Source organism: Elephantulus edwardii, unplaced genomic scaffold (genome assembly GCF_000299155.1).
Source record: "Elephantulus edwardii isolate Elephantulus edwardi_28Jun2011 unplaced genomic scaffold, EleEdw1.0 scaffold00056, whole genome shotgun sequence".
Taxonomy (NCBI): Eukaryota; Metazoa; Chordata; class Mammalia; order Macroscelidea; family Macroscelididae; genus Elephantulus; species Elephantulus edwardii.
In genome coordinates this window covers 3,370,802-3,391,393 of record NW_006399806.1, presented here as the reverse complement: position 1 = coordinate 3,391,393, position 20,592 = coordinate 3,370,802, and the positions used below count along the sequence as shown (strand labels likewise).

The following is a 20,592-nucleotide window of genomic DNA, read 5'->3' as shown; positions in this document are numbered from 1 at the left end:
GAGAAGCTACAGTTAAAGTTTTTAAGAATTAAATATTAATCCAGAATATCAGATTTCTAAAATATACAGATCCACAATTTGAATAATCTCAACTTATTAAGATGATAAATACAAAAAGAGAGATGGTTTTAAATGTAAAGAATAACAATAAATAAAAATGCCATTGCAATCAATGACTGGAATGTAATTTATCATCATCTCTGATATCTGTTCTCGTCAATCTATTGATTTGCTAATATTGCTACAGGTACTTACTAATCTTAATGGCCTGGAAAGAGGTAAAACTTTTTAGGCATTGATAATCTTTCAATGGTGGGCATCTGAACTTTAACACCTGGTTCTTGAAAACACTGTTGAACCTAAAAATAAAAAGATAATTTTTGACTCTTTTGTAGAAACAGAAAAAAGAAACCCACCTATTGGACCAAAAAAATGATTGGCAATAAATATAGAATAACATTATAATGTTTGCAATTAAAGATAGTTCAGAGTTGTGAAGGAAGAAAATCCAAGACCAGTCTAAAAGTTACCAAATTCTTCATTATTATGAAAAACCTCATGGACAAGTATAAATCTGCACTCTATATAGAAGAGGTTGAGCTTCTGCTTTAGATAAATTCCAGGTGACCATGAGACCTTATTAACATCAATTATTCAGTTAACGTTGTTTCTAATTCCCAGACTTAAAAAAAAATTGAAGTACAATTAATAAACAATAAAATACCATATTTACCTTTAAATGAAAAATGTTTTGACATATATTTACTGGTAAGCCAAAGCCATCATCATAATTACTCGAGTAAATATATCCATTGCATTCACAAGTTCCTTTAACCTTGTATAATCTCTTCTAAAAGAATCCCTCCCCAATTTTCAGAAAAAAATAAAAATAGATTAAATTTTCTATAAATAAAATAAAATGTAGTAACTATAATTTTTGTCTCACTACTTACTTTCACTTAACATAAATATTTTAAGATTCATCTATGATGTTATATGTATCAAGTTCTACTTACTGCTGAGTATTTTTTATTTGTATGACTCTTCTAGAAATCATTTTTTTACATTTTCAACTGATAATTCAACTGTTTGGAGCTATTGAAAATCTGGTTGTTAATTAGTATTAACTTTTGAATACTGTTTGGAATGTGGTAGAAATTTACAAAAATATTTTTAAAATGATTGTACTATTTTTTATTTCTACTTGTGGGTTTTGAATTCCAGTCCTTCCATATATATGCCAATACTTGATATTGTTAGTCTTTTAAAAATTTTTCATTCTCGAAAATATTCTGTCATATTGTATGATAATTTCCATATTCTGTCAGGTCACCTTTTTCTGGAGTGGGAATAAATATGGATCTCTTCCATTGAGTTGGCCAGATAGTTGTCCTCCAGATTTCTGGGCACAACTTGGTGAGGACATGCAGGGCAATGTCTGTTTGTTGAAATATGCCATGCAGATGGCATGTTTTATACAGATGATACAACCTTGCTTGGTGAAACTGAGGAGACCCTGAAGCACTTCTTGGAGAAAATCAAGGACTGTGGTCTTCAATATGAATTAAAGCTCAACATCAAAAAGACAATGATCTCACCACTGGGCCAATGGGCAGCACCACAAACAGATGGAGAAGAGATTGAGGTTGTTAACAGTTACAGCTTGCTTGGCTCCACAATAAAATACTCGTAACACCAGCAGTCAGGAAATCAAAAGACAAATTACATTAGGTCAATCTACTGTCAGGGACCTTTCTAGAGTGCCGAGGAGCAGTGATGTCAGTCTACAGACTAAGGTGCACCTAATCTAGGCTGTGGTCTTTGAGATTACTTGCTATGCAGCACCTGCTTTGCATCAGAGAGCTGGACAATGACTAAGAATGATGGAAGAATTGATGACTTTGAGTTGTGGTGCTGGAGAAGAGTCTTGAACATACCATGGACTGCCAAGAAAACAAATAGGTCTGTATTGAAGAGGGTGAAACCAAGTTTCTCTTTGGAGACTGGGATTTTGAAGCTCTGTTCCACATACTTTGGGCATGTAGCCAAGAGGGACTGATCCTTGGAGAAGGACATCATGCTCAGAAAGGTGGAGGAACAGCATAGGAAAGAAAGGCCCCAAATGAAATGGATTGACACAGTAACTAGGGCAATGAGGGTAAGTGTGTTGGAGTCAGTGAGACTGGCTCAGGACAGGGAAGGCTTCAGAGCTGTTGTACATACCTAGGGTGCCTATGAGTCACAGGTGACTCGACAGCACATAACAACAACAGTAACAAAATAATTCATCTAGAAAGAAAATTGAAAGGGAGCCTTATCATGATGGACCTATTTATCTTCTTAATTTTACTCACTGCTGTCAGGTTGAATCAACTCGGTTAACTCTCTAGTGGGTTTTTGGAGGCTATAAGTCACAGGGGAGAAGACTGCTCATTTTTTTTTCATTTGGAAGAGAGTTTTGGTGGATTTGAACCACCTTGAGGATAACAGCACAGCTGAGTAATGAAACATTGTAATAAATTACCCATTTAATCAATAGTAATTAATGTTAGAAAGCAAAAAAGGCTACAATTAACTATGAAAAATTACTATTATTAACTTTGACAGCATTATTTATAAACTGACTCAAAAATAATAATAAACTAAGTAAAAAAATAAGGATAGCAGAAGAAGAATTGATGGCTTTGAGCTGTGGTGTTGGAGAAGAGTACTGAACATCCATGGACAAGCAAGAGAACAAACAAATAGATCTTAGAGAAAGTGCAGAAGCCAGAGTGCACCTTGGAGGTAAAGGTAATAGAGCTTTGTTTCATATACATCAGAAATATTGCAAAAAGAGGCTATTCATCAGAGTGACATGTTTGGAAAGATGGAAGATCAGTAGAAGGGAGAAAGACCCTCATTCAGGTGGATTGACAAAGTGACTACTGTGATAGGCTTGAATGTGTCAGAAAGCGTGAGGATGGCACAGGATAGGACAGAGTTCAGATCTGTTGTTCAAAATGTCCTTATAGGTCCTGCTCAACTTGAAGGCACTTAACAACAGGAAGGAAAAAAATAGATAAGTTAGATGAAGGAAAGACCTTAAATGATAAGGAGTTGATTTGACATTGTAATCAATTCCATCCATCAATAATACTGTTAACTACACTGCTATAAATAAAAATGTGTGAATAAAAATCCCATATGAGTTGTAAACTGTCAAATAAAAAAAGTAATAGAATTTGTGTAGAATGTTGTTGTTGTTGTTGTTGTAGTAATGTGCTGTTGAGTCACTTGCAACTCATAGCGACCCTATGTACAATATCCCTGAAATCTGCTCTTGCCTGTGCCAACTTGTCTCTAACATCTACCCTCATTATCCCAGTCACTGATGGTCTTCCTTTCGTTATGTCCCTTCACACTTCCAAGAATGATGTGCCTTTCCAAGAACCGGTCCCTCCTTGCAACATGCCCAAAGTATGTCAAAGACTCAGAATCTTTGTCTCCAAGGAGCAGCCTGATTTCACCCTCTGTAGGACGAACCTGTTTGTTCTGGCAGTCCATAGTTGTTGTTGTTGTTGTTGTTATGTGCCATCGAGTCATTTGTGACTCATAGTGACCCTGTGTACAAGAGCCCTAAACATCGTTCTATCCTGTGCCAACCTCGCTGTCTCAAACACATTCATTCCCACCACTCCACTCACAGAATCGATCCATCTCATCGAAGGTCCTCGCCACCCCTCCACTCTCCCAAACATGACGTCCCTTTCCAGGGACCAGTACCTCCTTGCAACATGCCCGAAGTATGTCAGAGGAAGCTTCAGAATCCTTGACTCCAAGGAGCATTCCCCCTTCACCTTCTCCAAGATAAACCTGTTCGTTCTCCTAGCAGTCCATGGTATATTCAACACTCTTCTCCAGTACCACAGCTCAAAGGCATCAATTCTCTTTCTATCATCCCTATTCACTGTCCAACTCTCCAATGCAAGCACACAAGTGAAAAGATTATAGTCTGGATCAGGTGCACCTTTGCCTCCAGACTGAAGTTTCTCTTCAGTAATCTGGAGAGGTCCCTGACAGCCAACTTTCTTTTTTCTTTTTTTCCATTTACGTTTTTTTAAATGAGATTTTAATGAAAATTTAGAAAGCATCTTTCATTGTATGTTTTCCTCCCTCCCCATTCCCCCAGGTTGCTTTTTACTTGGGGAAAAAACTTCTTTCATTGTTATACTGGATCCCCCTTGCACATCACTTTACTATGCAGCTCTTATTCTGGACTCTTGTCATGCCAATAATATCTAATTATATATTGCTTTTATGCAGTTCTCTCCCTTGTCTGTTTCGATGTCATGGATATTATTTATCCCCTCTCTTCTTAGTTTCTCCCCAACCTACATGTCAATTCTGTTTTATAGCAATCACATTTTGTTGTATTTGTCTTTTTGTGACTGAGAAATTTTCACAATGCAATTCATCTCTTGATTTACTGGCTGCTACCAAGAGTTTTGATTGTGGAGCCAAGAAAACTAAAGCTGTTAACAATATCAATCTCTTCATCGTCTATCATAATGCTGCCAATCAGCATAGTGGGAAGAATCTTTGTTTTTTTGATGTTGAGCTCAATCGATATTAAAGACTGCAGTCCTTGACCTTCTGCAGCAAGTGCTTCAGGTCTTCCTCAGTTTCAGCAAGTAAGGTTGTGTTATCTGCATAAAACATACTGTTGATGAGTCTTTGTTCGATTCTGATGCCACATTTCTCATACAGCTCAGCTTCCTGGATGTTCTGTTCTGCATACAGACTGAAAAGGTATGGAGACAGGATATATCCCTGCATACACCCTTCCTGATTTTGAAGCATGCAGTGTCTCCTTCCTCTGTTTTAATGACTGTCTCCTGGTCCAAGTATGTTGTTGTTGTTATGCGCTGCTGAGTCACTTGCAATTCATAGTAATTCTATGTACAACAGCCCTAAATCCTGCTTTATCCCGTGCCAATCATATTGTCTCTAACACACCTACCGCCGTTACCCCAGTCACTGAATCAGTCCATCTCATCGAGGGTCTTCCTCTTCTGCACTGTCCCTTCACCCTCCCAAGCTTGACGTCCCTCTCCAAGGTTTGATCCTGCCTGGCAATGTGTCCAAAGTGTGTCAGATGAAGCTTCAGAATCCTTGCCATCAAGGAGCAGCATGGCTTCACCCTCTCCAAGATAAACTTGTCTGTTCTCCTAGCAGGGCATGGTATATTCAATACTCTTCTCCAGCACCACAGCTCAAAGGCATTAATTCTCCTTCTAACATCCCTAGTCATTGTCCAGCTTTCCAATGCATAGCAAGTAATTTCAAAGACAATGGCCTCTATCAGGTGCATTTTAGTCTCCACATAAGCACAGTCTGGGATTCCTATTCTTCTCAGTTAGTCAGAGTTTGTTGTGATCCACATAGTCCATGAAACACAGATATTTTTCCTAAGATACTCTCTGCTTTCACCCAAGATCCATCTAACATTAGCTATAGTATTTATAGTATTCATAGTACCACAGCCTCTTCTAAACCCAGTCTGTACATCTGGCGATTCTCTGTTAATGGACTGCTCCAGTTGTTTTTGGATAATTTTCACATAAATCTTGTTTGCATGTGATATTAATGATATTTTTTAATAATTTCTGCACTCTGTCCTGTCACCTTTCTTTGATATGGGAAAAATATAGATCTCTTCCAATCTTTTGGTGAGATGGTTTTCCTCCAGATTTCTTGGCACAACCTGATAAGTACATGCAGAACAGCATCTATTTGTTGAAATATGTCAATCAGTATGCCATCAATTGCTGGGACCTTGTTTTTTACCAATTTTTTCAGAGCAGCTTGAACTTTTTTCCTTAATCACCACAGTCTCTTGCTCATATGTTGTTTCATTAAATTCTTCTGTATCTGCCAGTTCCTTTTGGTTCAATGACTTGTACACTTCCATCTTTTTTTAATGCTTCCTGGATCACTTAATATTTTACCCAAAGCATCCTTAAGTATTGTAATTCAAGGCTTGAATTTGTTTTTTTTTTTTCAGTTCTTTCAGTTTAAGAAATGCTGACCCGTTTCAGCTCTTTTTGATTTTCTGACTCCAGCCCTTTGCACAATATTATAATACTTTTGTCTTGGTTTTCTGAGCTGCTCTTTAAAATCTTCTGTTCAACTCCTTATTTTCTTTATTTCTTCTCTTTGTTTTGGCTTTTTTGATGCTTTAGTGCAATATTCAGAGTCTCCTCTGACATCCCTCTTGGTCTTTTCCTCCTCCGCCGCCTTTCTAAGGACCTTTTGCATTTTTAGTGGATGATTTTCTTGATATCTTCCCACAATTCATTTGGTATAATTTATTCCTTATTTGTTTTAATTCACAGTTGAATTTTTCTGCATCTAAAGTTTCATTTGCAAAATGTTTTTAGGCTTAATCATTGGTTGTTCATATTAATATTTTCTAGGTTTCATAGTACCTTAATTTGCATAGTTGACTTAGAGATTTTCATGTTATCTGTTTATTCTACAATCAGTTTTGCTAGTTTGTTTATTTTTTATTTCTTACAAGCTTTAGTAATTATTTTTAAAATATTTTAATTATTTTACCTTTTCTTTTAATATATGTTTAATCTCTCATTATATTATTTCTTTCATTCCCAAATTGTCTTAATTGTTTCTAATCAGTCTATAGTCTAGTTAGTGTTTATCAATATTATTAAGCCTTTTTAAAAAAAAGTTTGATAGCAATTACTGTGACTATTCTTATACTTTTTATGTTGCTGATTTTCAGTCATATCTGTTGTTTTGTTTACTTTTTTACCTGATCTTCATTTTGTGCTATTTAAAGTTTATAAATCATTTGAGTAATTATATAATTCACATACATTTTATAGTATTAATTACAATACTCAAAATTTATTTCTATTAATAGAGATTAACTTTCTTTCATCCATATAGTGTATATATTTATTATTACTTTTATTCTTTTCTTTCCATTCCTGATCATCCTACATGTATGGTTCCATCTACATGCAAACGTTTCTTTGACTTTTGATAATACTGGTCTAATACACTGTTCCTCTTTGTGACTGACTTACTTCACTCAGCACAATATCCTCTAGATTTATCCATATTATACACTACATCGGGATTTATTTTATAACGTTGCATTCCATTCAGTTGTGTGAATGTACCCTTGTTTCATTATCCATTCTTTCACTGACAGACATTTATGTGGTTTCTCTTTTTATTGTGAATAATGTTGCAATGAATATTATTGTTTTTATTGTGTACCATCAATTTGGAACCGACTCATAGCTGACCCTCAGTGGGTTGTCAGAGGCAGTTTAATTACATGGAAGGAGATTGCTCATCTTTCTCCTGTGGAGCAGCTGATGGATTTGAATTACATACTTTCCAAATTGTAGCACAATACATATCTTTTAGTGTCACAACTATTATTTCTTTAAGATATATACCTGGAAATGAATCTCCTGGATCAAATGATATTTTTAATTTTTTATTTTATTAATTTTAATGAACATTTACAGAAATTTTGGATTTCCATTCATTCATTGTTACATTTTTCTCCCTGACCACCCCTCCCCCCCAGTTCACTACTCTTTCTGAAAAGTAAAAGAAAAATTCCTTCAGTGCTATACAACCCCCCCACACCCTCCCACCCCGAGTACACTCCACTATGCAACCTTCACTCTGGACTCTCATCATATATCACTTTTGCTTATTTCATATATAACTGTTCTCTCCCTCATCTGTTTCAATGCAGCATACATAATTTATCCAATTTTTCTCAGTCTCACCCAAATCCTGATGTCAGTCCCATTCTACAACTGTAGCACTATGCAGTATTTGTCCTTTTGTGATGGAGATATTTCACTCAGCATAATATCCTCCAGGGTCACCCATTTTTAATAATATTGCATGAGTTCCTTGTTTTTCATTGCAGCATAGTATTCCATTGGGTGTATATACCACAGCTTCTCTATCCATTCATTTGTTGATATTTCTATTTTTAACTTCTTAAATAAGCACCACACTGTTTGCACTATCTCATACTCCTACCAGCAGGTAATGAAAACTCAACATTTATATATGTGCTTATTGGCCATCAGATGTCTTTTTGGTAGATGCCTTTTCACATCCTCTGTCCATTTTATAATTGAGTTATCTTTTTCTTGTTGAGGTATTGGGGTATTCCATACACTTTAGAGATGAGTAGCGCTTGATGCTGAGGGTCAGGGACTGCAGCCTTCAATATAGATTGAGGTTAAATGTCAAGAAGACAAAGATTCTCACCACTGGAACAATTGGCAATATCAGGATGCATGATGAAGAGACAGATTGTTCACAGCTTTAGTCTGCTTGGCTCCACAGTCAACACTCTTGGCACCAGCAGCCAGGAAATTAAAAGATGTATTGAGATGGGAAAGCCTGCTGTTAGGGACCTCTCTAAAGTACTGAAAAGCAGCGATGTGTCCCTGGAGACTAAGGTGCGTCTGGTACAGACCATGGTCTTTGCAATCACTTGTTATGCATCAGAGAGCTGGACAATGACCAGGATGGATAGAAGGAGAATTGATGCTTTCGAGCTGTGGTGCTGGAGAAGAGTATTGAATGTGTCATAGACTGCTAAGAAAACAAACAGATTCATCCTGGAGAGGGTTAAACCGGGCTGCTCCTTGGAGGCAAGGATTCCGAAGCTTCGTCTGACATACTTTGGTCATGTTGTAAGGAGAGACCAGTCCTTGGAGAAGGACATCATGCTTGGGATGGTGGAGGGCAGGAGCATGAGGGGAACGCCCTCTGGGAGGTGGACTGATTCAGTGACTGGGGCAATCGGGATGAGTGTGCCAATGAGATTGGCACAGGACAGAGCAGAGTTTAGGGCTGTTGTACATAGGGTCACTATAAGTCGCAAGTGACTTGATGGCATACAACAACAACAACATCCTCATCTAAGATATCATTGCTGATTATTCCCTACCCGTCACCTAGATTCTTGTTTTATTCATTTGGAGAAATCTTTTGATGCACATAAAGATGACTTTTTAAGGAAGTTCTAATAATCTAGTTCACTCTCTGCTGGTTGGACTTTTTGTTGTTGTTGTTGTTGTTATATCAGATAATCTGCTTATGGCATGGATAAGTTTGTCCCTATTATTTTCTTGCACAGTCTTTATAGTTTTAGGTTTTATACCTAGGTATTGGTTCATCTTGAGTTTGATTTTGTATATGGTGTGAGGTATGAATCTTATTTCACATTGTTCTTCTTATTCTCATTTCTGTAATTGAAAGCTTACATCAAGGAATTATAAGTTTTCCAGTTTGCTCTAGTAGCACTAATAAGTAAGGAATTTTGCTGCCAATCCCCCCCCAGTAAAAGGCAGCTTAAATCTGTCAATTGTTCCCCAGGAAAAAGATGGGCAACCTCCTCCTGTGAGGCCCACTGTTTCTGAAATACTTCTGGAGAGTTAGATTTGACTTGATTCCAACTCAGTGGCAATGAGTTATGTTGTTTCTTCTTTGAATATCCTTGAGCAAATTCTTAATAGAAGAAACCCTGGAGTTCAGCATAGAACAGTCTCAAAAGAGTTTCTCTACATTGCAATTTTTATAGGAGCAGATTGCCAGAACTTTTCTTTCCTGGAGCTGTTTTCAGATTGGAGTTGAACACCTGGACCACTGCATTATTTTTGTTGTTAGGTGCCATTCAGTGACTTTGATTCATAGTGATCCTCTGAACAACAGACATGGAACTTTGTCCTCCTCTGAACCATCCTCAAGATTTCAACCATTCCCATGCCATTGTTACAGTCACTATATCAATTCATTTTGTTGAGGGTCTTCCTCTCTTTCTCTAACACTCCACCTTTCCCAGCATAATGTATTTTTCCCAGGACTCACTTCACCTTAAAGTATGCCCAAAAGTGTCATCAATCTTGCCTCTGAATAGCAGCCTGGTTGCACTTCTCTAAGACATACCTGTTTGTTTTTAGCGGAGTCCATGAGATATTTCTCTACAACACCACAATTCACAATTCTGCCATCTGATTCATTGTTCAACTTTGTTATTAAGGCTTCTTAAATTTCCTACTAAACCTTGTGTTTGATATATAGTGCTTTAATTTACATTCAACTCAAATTTTTTCTAATTCCATTTTAATTTCTTCTTTGACTCATTAGCTATTTAAAAGCGTATTTTAAATTTCTAAATGTTTAGGAATTTCCTAGAGATAATTCCATTACTGATTGTGAATTGATTAGAATATTCTAGATGACATATGTTTTATGGCTTCAATACTTTTAAATTTAACCGACCTTATTTATGGTCCAGAATTTAATTTACGTTTGTAAATTTTCCATGTGTAGCATTTAAAACAATGTGCATTCAACTACTGTTGATTGAAGTAGTCTATAAATAACAACTGGGTCAAGTTATTTAATTGTGTTTTTCATGTCTTCTCTATCCCTTTCCATTGCCTGTGTCCTTGTTCTATCAATTATTAAGAAAGTGTTTTTAAATCTCTCACTCTATTTATATACTCTTTCGATCTGTTGTACAATTTATTTTGACATAAAAATGAGTTGGAACGTTACTAGATTATACGGTCATTGAATCTTCTTGAATTTTCTTAATCATACGATATAGCAGCAGGGACAGGGGCCCCTGTTGTCACTGACTCAGCATACTGGGTGTGACCTGACCAGGGCATAACATGTTCCAGCCAATGGGGGTCACCTGGCTCATGGAGGTCACTGTACCCCAGCACACTGGGAACATGCCACTTGTCAGTGTGGTACAGGTGCTCCTGCTAGACCTCAAGCTGGATCTGCTAATGAGCCTCCACTACTCTTTGGTGGTTGGGAGGAGGGAGACCTAGCAACTGGGTGGTGGATTTTTCTATGGACTGTGGAGTGGGCTGAGTCTGGGTCACACTGGGGAAGCTGGCTAGTGATATACTCAGAGGGGAAGGCTGAGGCTGGGCAGGGGGGTGGCTGCAGAGTCTGAGGCATGCCAAAAGGTGCTGAGGTATCAGGCAGGCACTGCTAAGGCACATTGTGAATGCTTATCTGGTCATTTGCTGGTGTAGGAACTGGTTGGTCATGCTGTAGGCCGTGTGGCTGGATCTGCTCCTGGGGAGCTTGTGTTTGATGTTGAGGCAGAAGAGCACGGAGCAGTTGTCTCCAGGCTGTTTTTGCCATGGTAGCAGCAGAGGGCATTGAAGGGCTTGCAGATGGGGCCCCCACCCTAAGCCTTAAACTTGCAGCCCTTGATGTGCTGCACCATTTGCGCTTTGTTTTCTACAGGATGGCAAGAAGTAGTTACTTTTTCGGCACAAATAGGCATGAACTAGATACTGAATGCAGATCCTGATATTCCGAAGCCATAATCCATGGATGCTCTTTGGCTTCAGCTGGCAGTCGATACTGTCCTTGAGATCCATCTTGTGGCTGTGGCTCTTGCCATAGTTGATACACAGATGTAGTCCTTAGGACTGTTCACCATTTGTCAGCGCACACAGCTCCAAACACCAACCACACGTAAGAAATATTTCTAAATGTGTATTTTTAAAATCACTATTATTCTATCCCATTTTTGAGACATGTAGCTTACAAATAGGCACTAGTTCAGGTTCCATATGGACACAAGTAGTATGGTGTTGAGTCCTCTAATCTTTTGGGGTTCTTTTCAGTGAGTCAAGATGTTTCTTTGCATACATGGTAAACAATACTCTTCCATATAACTGGACAGTGCTCCTGAAGACATTCAGAAGTCCCTGTAAGAGTCTCCTCTCTGGGAGCCCTGGTGGCCTAGTGTCAGGAAGCTTCACTGCAATCCTAGAGGTTGTTGTTGTTGTTGTTATGCCATCGAGTTGCTTGAGACTCATAGCAACCATACGTACAAGAGCCCTAAACGCCATTCTATCCTGTGCCAACTTCGCTGCCTCAAACACATTCATTCCCACCACTCCACTCACAGAATCAATACATCACATCGAGGGTCTTCCTCTCCTGTGCTGTCCCTCTACTCTCCCCAAAATGATGTCATTCTCCAAGGACCAGTCCCTCCTTGCAACATGCCCAAGGTATGTCAGACGAACCTTCAGAATCCTTGACTTCAGGTACGCAGTTCAAATCCATCAGATGTTCTGCTGGAAAAGGAGGGACAATCGCCTCCTGTACCAGTCAGATCTGATTTGATGGTACACACACACAAATAATAAAACTTTTTAAAAAGTCTCTTCTCTTTAGTATTTTCTCCTCTGAAATCTATCTACCCCTTGTTCCCAGAATCACTGCCCTGTGTCCTAAATTCTGTAACTCAGAAAGTTAGTCACCTTTTTACTTGCCTTTGCCTCCCTACACCATAGCCTGAAGCTAATAACATAGTGGATTTATATGATCCACTCTTGTTTGATTTAGGATTTTTTTTTTATTCATCCTCAGCAGTGTCTCTCATTATCTAATCTCCTGTTTCTAAAACTATTGCTTCATATGTTTTGTCTCTTAGTTTAGTATCAGAACAAACTCTAAAAAATAGCCCAAAATCAGACCCTAAAGGGTGGAATAGAACTATCCTACAGGTTCCTAAAGCTATAAATCTGGAGAGAAAAAAACTGTTTTTGTTCCACAGAGTAGTGGGGATGGTCGGGTGTGAGGGGGGGAGGTGAAGGGATGGGGACTGGGGGGCTGGAAGAGTGTTTCAAATCATGACACTTCTGGCTAAGAGATAAATGTTTTGACCATTACACTGTCAAGTCTTTTAGTATGATTCTAGTCCCTCTTAAATAATATGGTCTAGAAGCTAATATTTATGTCTAAATCTTCACCTTTAATTTATGCATTTAACCATGAATATTTTCACGGTAATCATCATCAAGGTTTGTACTGTATCTTCTCTTAGATTGCCATCTCTTATTCCTTAATGCCTTATTTCAGATTACTGTTTTATTCATTTCCTTCTCCCTTCTCTTGTTTTGAACAAAAACCCTTTAGATGTCAGTCACGAATGTAAAATTTGTCCCATTTTAGCAAGCTTTAACTTTTATAACAAATACACCTTTCTTATTGTCTCTAGCAGGACACTACAACTTTTTCTCTACCTCAAGGATTAGAAATTTATTTAATTTTGGGAAATAGGATTTTCACTATTTTTATCTCCTAGTAACATATTTAGTATGGAACAGGCACTGTATTTGTGATGCTTACTACTTTATCTACATTATGCAGCCCAATTCTTGTTTAATATTAAATGAAATAAGTATCTGTCAAAAATATAAATTTTATACCATTATCCATAATAGAACTATTTAAATAAGCCATTTTCCATAACACATAGGTTCATACAGTGTTTTTACTCTCTAATATTTGTATTTTCTTGCAATGCTCTTTTTTATTATGCAATTTTTTTTCATATTTGAAATACAGTTAATATGTGTTGATATTTTTACCTATCAGTGCTTAGTACTATATGACAGGAAAGTAATTAAAAAGCAAAGTACATCACAGTGTGAAGAACAGCCTTTACTATGTGTAAAATGTGTGAGTGGATTTAAGATATATTCATTTTGGCTTGTATGACTGAATAAATGAGTATTAGAGATAATATAGAACTTACCTTTCTAAATATTTCTATCAGGTCACAACAACAAGAATATTTTTTGAAACAATTTATAAGTTGTGTAATGAAAATAGAACCATTTTCATTTCTCCAGGCAACATTATCTGTGAATGAGAGTGAAAATAAATATTGACCTATACAATCTTCCACCTTTTAAAAAAAACCTGTTGTTGTTGTTGTTATGTGCCATCGAGTCATTTGCGACTCATAGTGACCCTATGTACAACAGCCCTAAACCCAGCACTGTCCTGTGCCAATTGCAATGCCTCTGACACACCCATCCCGATTACCCCAGTCATTGAATCAATCCATCTCATAGAGGGTCTTTCCCTCTTTCACCATCCCTCCACCCTCCCAAGCATGTTGTTCCTCTCCAAGGACCTGTCCCTCCTTGCAACATGCCTAAAGTATGTCAGAAGAAGCCCCAGAATCCTTGCCTCCAAGGAGTAGCTTGGTTTAACCCTCTCCAGGATGAATCTGTTTGTTCTCTTGGCAGTCCATGGTACATTCAATACTGTTCTCCAGTACCACAGCTCAAAGGCATCAATTCTCGTTCTGTCCTCCCTAGTCATTGTCCAAGTCTCTGATGCATAACAAGTGATTGCAAAGACCATGGCCTGTATCAGGCACACCTTATTCTCCAGAGAGACACCGTTGCTCTTGACTACTTTAAAGAGGTAATTAATAGCAGACTTTCCCATTGCAATAAGTTTTTTGATTTCCTGACTGCTGGTGCCAAGAGTGTTGACTGTGGAGCCGAACAAACTGAAGCTGTGAACAATCTCTATCTCTTTGCCATCCATCCTGATGCTACCAATTGGTCCATTGGTGAGAATCTTTGTCTTCTTGACATGGTGAGAATCTCTGTCTTCTTGACACTGAGCCTCAGTCCATACTGAAGGCTGCAGTCCTTGACCCTCTGCAGCAAGTGCATGAGGTCCTCCTCGGTTTCAGCAAGCAGGGTTGTGCCACCTGCATAACACATATTGTTAATAGATCTTCCACCAATCCTGATGCCACAATTCTCCTCATAGAGCCCAGCCTCCCGGATAATCTGCTCTGCATACAGGTTGAAAAGGTATGGAGACAGGACATATCCCTAGCGTACACCCTTCCCAGTTTTGAATCCTGCACTGTTACCCTGCTCTGTTCTGACGACTGCCTTCTGGTCCAAGTATAGGTTTCGCATTAGCACCATTAAATGTTCTGGGATTCCTATTCTTCTCAGAGTCAGCCACAGTTTTTTATGACCCACACAGTCAAATGCCTTTGCATAATCAATGAAACATAGATAGACACTTTTCTGGTATTCCCTGCTTTCAGCTAAGATCCATCTAACTTCAGCTACAATATCCCTAGTACCACGACCCCTTCTAAACCCAGCCTGGACTTCTGGCAATTCTCTGCTTATGTGCTGCTCCAGTCGTTTTTGGATAATCTTCAGTAGAATCTTGCTTGCATGTGAAATCAATGATATTGTTCTGTAGTTTCCACACTCAGTTGGGCCACCCTTCTTTGGAATGGGAACAAATATAGATCTCTTCCAGTCAGTTGGCCGAGTGGTTGTTCCCCAGATTTCTTGGCACAACTTGGTGAGCACATCAACGGCAGCATCTGTTAGCTGAAATACGTCAATTGGTATTCCATCTATTCCTGGGGCCTTATTTTTTGCTATTTCCTTCAAACCAGCTTGAACTTCTTTCTTCACCACCATAGGCTTTTGCTCATATGTTATTTCATTAAATTCTCCTGTGACTGCCAATTCCTTTTGATACAATGACTCAGTATATTCTTTCCGTCTTCTTTTAATACTTCCTGGATAATTTAATATTCTACTTAAAACATCCTTGATTATAGCAACTCTACCATAAATATCTTTGAAAAGACTCAAGGTAGAGAAAAAAATAAGTCGATTCTTTGTCTGACTTGTTACATAGAATGTGTTTATACTGAACCATAAAACATACGATATAAGTTTTACCATACCATCCAGCCTTTGAAACATACTGTTGTTGTTAGGTGCTTTCAAGTGGTAGAAAACTCATGAACAAAAGACCTGAGCACTCCATAGAGTTTTCAGAGGCAAGCCATTTTGGAAATGGATGCCACTCCTGCTTCCAATCTTGTTTTCATCGAAACATAGTATAGAGTATAAAATTGATACACTGAAACTGATACTGTAGGTTGCATTTTCTAGGAAATACTTTCTCACTTTTTCTTGAGAACCTGACCAAGAATAAAAAAGCAAAAAATAACATCTATAGTGATAAAGTAGTTACTGAACTAATTTCTATGGATCAGTGAAGAGTGTTCTCTCTAAGTTATGTTTGTTGTTGTTAGTTGTCATTGAATTGGCTACAATTCTTAGTGTCCTAGGGACAGCAGAAGGAAACTGTTACTTACACTGTAACTAACATCCTTAACAATTTTTGTGGTACTTGATCCCATTGTCTAACCACTGTGTCATTTCTACTTGTTGTTGGTCTTCTTAATTTTTTTTTTTTTTTTTTTTACCTTCTACATCACCAAGCAGGCAGTTTTTTCCCCAGGACTGGTCTCCTTGGATAACATTGGCATAGTATCTCACTGTCTTTACTAAGGAGAATTCTGACGTTCCTTTGGCAATAGATAATATAGTAAATATTCTTCATCAACATCATATTTCAAAGGACCACACCTATATTATTGTCACTTGTCTCATGACGTTCCTTTGGCAATAGATAATATAGTAAATATTCTTCATCAACATCGTATTTCAAAGGACCACACCTATGTTATTGTCACTTGTCTCATTAATATCCGAAACTTTTACAATGAATAAGAAATAACAAAGAATAATTGATGTTTTTGAATTGTAATGTATTCCGAGAAGTTAACATTACTTGAGTCAATTCTAATCAGCCCAAGACAGACACCTTTTGCTAAGGTTTCTATGTCCTAATTATCAAGTAATCCTTTCCAGGAATTACTAAAAGTAAGATGAATCAAACATGAGTGCTCAAATTTCCAAGCAGTATATTGTTGTTGTTATGTGCCATTGATTTTCTTGTGACTCACAGCAACCCTACGTACAAGAGTTCTAAATGTCATTCTATCCTGTGCCAACCTCGCTGTCTCAAACACAGTCATTCCTACCACATAAATCACAGAACTGATCGATCTCATTGAGGGTCTTTCTCTCCTGTACCGTCCTTCCACCCTCCCGAACATGATGTCCCTCTCCAAGGACCAGTCCCTCCTTGCAACATGCCCAAAGTATGTCAGACGAAGCTTCAGAATCCTTGACTCCAAGGATCATTCTGGCTTCACCCTCTCCACGACAAACCTGTTTGTTCTCCTAGCAGTCCATGGTATATTCAACACTCTTCTTCAGCACTACAGCTCAAAGGCATCAATTCTCTTTCTATCATCCTATTCACTGTCCAACTCTCCAATGTATAGCACATAATTGTGAAGACTATAGCCTGGATCAGGTGCTCCTTAGTCTCTAGCCTGATGTCGTTGCTCTTTAGTACTCTTGAGTCCTCTGTGAGTACTCTTCAGTACTCACAGCTGACTTTCCAAAGTAATTTGTCTCTTAATTTCCTGGCTGCGTTTACCAAGAGTGTTGACTGTGGAACCAAGTAAACTAAAACTTAACTATCTCAGTCTCTTCTCCATCCATACTGATGCTGCCAATTGACCCAGTTGGTGGGAATCTTTTCTTCTTGATGTTGAGTTTCAATCCATATTGAAAGCTGCAGTCCTTGACCTTCTCTAGCAAGCACTTCAGGTTCTAATCAGTTTCAGCGAGTAGGGTTGTTGGCAACTCTTCCACCAATCCTAATGCCACATTCCTCCTTGTACAGCCCAGTGTCTAAGATGATCTGTTCTGCATACAGATAGAATAGATATAAAGACAAAATACATCCCTGATGGACCCCCTTCTTAATTTTGAACCATGTAGTGTCTCCTTGCTCTTTTCTGATGACTGCCTCTTGTTCCAAGTATAGATTTCGCATTAGCCCAATCAAATGTTCTGGGATTCCCATTCTTCTCAGAGTCAGCCATAGCTTGTTGTGATCCACACAGTCAAAAGCCTTTGCATAGTCAATGAAGCACAGATAGACATTCTTCTGGTATTCTCTGCTTTCTGCCAAGATCCACCTAACATTAGCTATAATATCCCTAGTACAACGACCTCTCCTAAATCCAGCCTGCACATCTGGCACCTCTCTGTTGACATATTGTTTCAAACATTTTTGGAAAATTTTCAGCAGAATCTTGCTTGCATGTGATATTAATGATATTGTTTGATAATTTTCACACTCCGTTGGGTCACCTTTCTTTGAAATGGGAGCAAATATCAATCTTTTCCAGTCAGTTGGCCAGCTGGCTGTCCTCCAGATCTCTGGAGGACAAAACTTAGTGAGCACACCCAGGGCAGCATCTGTTTGTTGAAATGACTCAACTGGTATGCTGTCAAATCCTGGAGACTTGTTTTTTGCCAATTCCTTCAGAGCAACTTTAACTCTTCCTCCTTCATCACGATAGGCTCTTGCTTATATGTTATTTCATGAAATTCCTCTGTGTCGGCCAATTCTGATACAGTGATTCTATGTACTTCTTCCATCTTCTTTTGATACCACCTGGATCATTTAACATTCCTCCCAAAGTAACCTTAAGTATTGCCACCCGTGGCTTGAATTTTTTTTTTTCAACTCCTTCAGCTTAAGAAACACCAAGCAAGTTCAGCCCTTTTGATTTTCTGACTCCAGCTCTCTGCACATTTCATTATAGTACCTTGCTTTGTCATACCGAGCTGCCTTTTGAAATTTTCTGTTCAGCTCTTTGCTTTCTTGATTTCTTCCTTTAGCTTTGGCTTCTCAGTGCTCTAATGCAATACTCAGAGTCTCATCTGACATCCATCTTGGTCTTTCCTTCTTTTTCAGCCTTTGTAATGATCTTCTGCATTCTTCATGGATGATTTTCTTGATATCCTTCCAACTCATTTGGTCTTCCCTCATTGGTGCTCAGGGCCTCAAACCTATTCCTGAGATGGTTTTGAAATTCTAGTGGGACAGATTTAAGGTCAAATTTTGGTTCCCATTGACTTGATTTCATTTTCCTCAACTTCATCTTGACAGGTTGGTCTGTCCCACAATTAGCACCCAGCCTGGTTTTCACTGCTGATATTAAGCTTCTCCATTATTGTCATTGTTCTGCTTTAGAGTTAAATGGATTTATTTATTTCAGCAACTGTTGGGCTGCTTCTCACATAGGAACTTACAGAAAAATTTTGATTTGAGATTTTTCAAATTCATTCTGCTCTTCCGTCACATTTCTCAGCCAATGCTTCTGCTGGAAATTCACTTCATTCTACTCTTTTAACTCCCTTTCCCCCTCAAAATGATATCTTAACTATGATGACCTTCTTAATGAATCATCTGAAATTCTTTATTATTCTTAGGTTTTAACCCAATAACTTGCTGTGGTGATGATTAAGTGCCATTAAGTCAGCTCAACTTAAACCAATCCTATTTACAAGAGTGAATCTCTACTTTCCTAAACTATTCTCAGAATTTCCCTTATATGTAAATCCATCTTTGCAGTCACTGCACCAATCCATTTCATTGAGAGTCATCTTCTCCTCCAATGACCCTCAGGTTTTCTAAGTATATTACCCATTTCCAGGCAGGATGTATTTTCCTAGGAACTGGATCTCTCTGACAGAATGCACAAAGGATTTGAGGCCATTTCACAATCTTTGATTTAGAAAAGCACATTTGCTGTATTTCTTCAAATACAAATTTGTTTGTTATTTTTTCAGTTAATAACATAATATTATTTACCAACACAATAATGCAATTTTTTTTGGTCTTCCTGATTCATTATACAATGTTCACATGCATATGAAACAATTGATATGGCTTTGGTCAGGCACCTCTTAGCCCTTAAAAGGAAGCCTTGAAGACATAAATAAAGATTTCTAAGTCTTCTTTTTCTTCTAAAAACTGGACTTACTAAAAATATGGTACTATTTACCTATGACTGGTTGTTTGTTAAAAGCATATTGAAGACTGGCATATAGCTAAGTGCAGAGAAGCAAAAAAAGGCAGGATCACTAGAAAACAGTTACAAAAGAAGACTACAAAAACTTGAATGGTGTCTCCACTCATGAATAAATTGCAATAACCCCCAAGATTTTTTTCTGTTTTATTATGGTTGTAGTTTTACTAATATACCAAATCATATAGGAAAGACAACCTGACCCCAACAAATACCCTTCGACAAACTGAAGATACATACGTGGTGTTGAAGAGCAGAAGGCAACAAAATCCTTCTCCACATGAGTCTTGTGGACACCATCATCCTCTAAGTTCTCTGGTGACTTTGAAGAGCTGTCTGATGAAGATACTGGTGAGTCATTGACCCATGCTTCTCTGTAATATTCTGTAAAGGAAACATCATATTATTGACTGTGACATTTATATTAGCATTTTTAACTGTCAAGTTCAAATTAAAGATGAACTAAAACAAGTCCATAAGAACCGAAATATAACATTGAGTCTATCACACCAAAATTTAAAGATCATCTCAAGATTAGGTTTAGAAGACTAATAATTAATGATCAAAGACCAGAGGAGCTGAGGGATGACAACAAGGACATCATCTGTGAAGAAAGCTTATATTAGTTAAAGAACAGTCCAAAGCAGTTCCCTGAAGAGACTCTGAAAACCACATTGTAATGTCAAGAACACAAAACAGAAGAAATGCTGAAGTAGAAGAGATGAACAGTAGATTTCAAAGGACAGCATGAGAGAACAAAGCAGAGGAAGGAAATGTGCAAAGAGTTGGAGTCAGAAAATCAAAAGGTAAGGACTCACTCAGCATTTCTTCTTTTTTTTTTTTTAATTGGGAAAAACATATTGGGGGTACAAGGAGGTGAGGGTTGGGGGCAGAAGGGTGAGGATGGG

The 20,592-nt window shown here is 37.9% G+C and overlaps 1 protein-coding gene across 1 annotated transcript in view; it reads right to left on the bottom strand.

Moving 5' to 3' along the window:
* Positions 1 to 260: 260 nt before the first annotated feature.
* The window catches only part of LOC102864985 (caspase-4-like), a 37,216-nt gene continuing 16,884 nt past the window's right edge, over positions 261 to 20,592 (bottom strand). Inside the window, exons 5-7 of the mRNA XM_006887297.1 lie at positions 19,925 to 20,068; positions 13,634 to 13,740; positions 261 to 359 (exon numbers count right to left, since the gene is read on the bottom strand). Coding sequence (XP_006887359.1) covers positions 261 to 359; positions 13,634 to 13,740; positions 19,925 to 20,068 — 350 coding nt within the window. The remainder of the gene's footprint in view (positions 360 to 13,633; positions 13,741 to 19,924; positions 20,069 to 20,592) is intronic.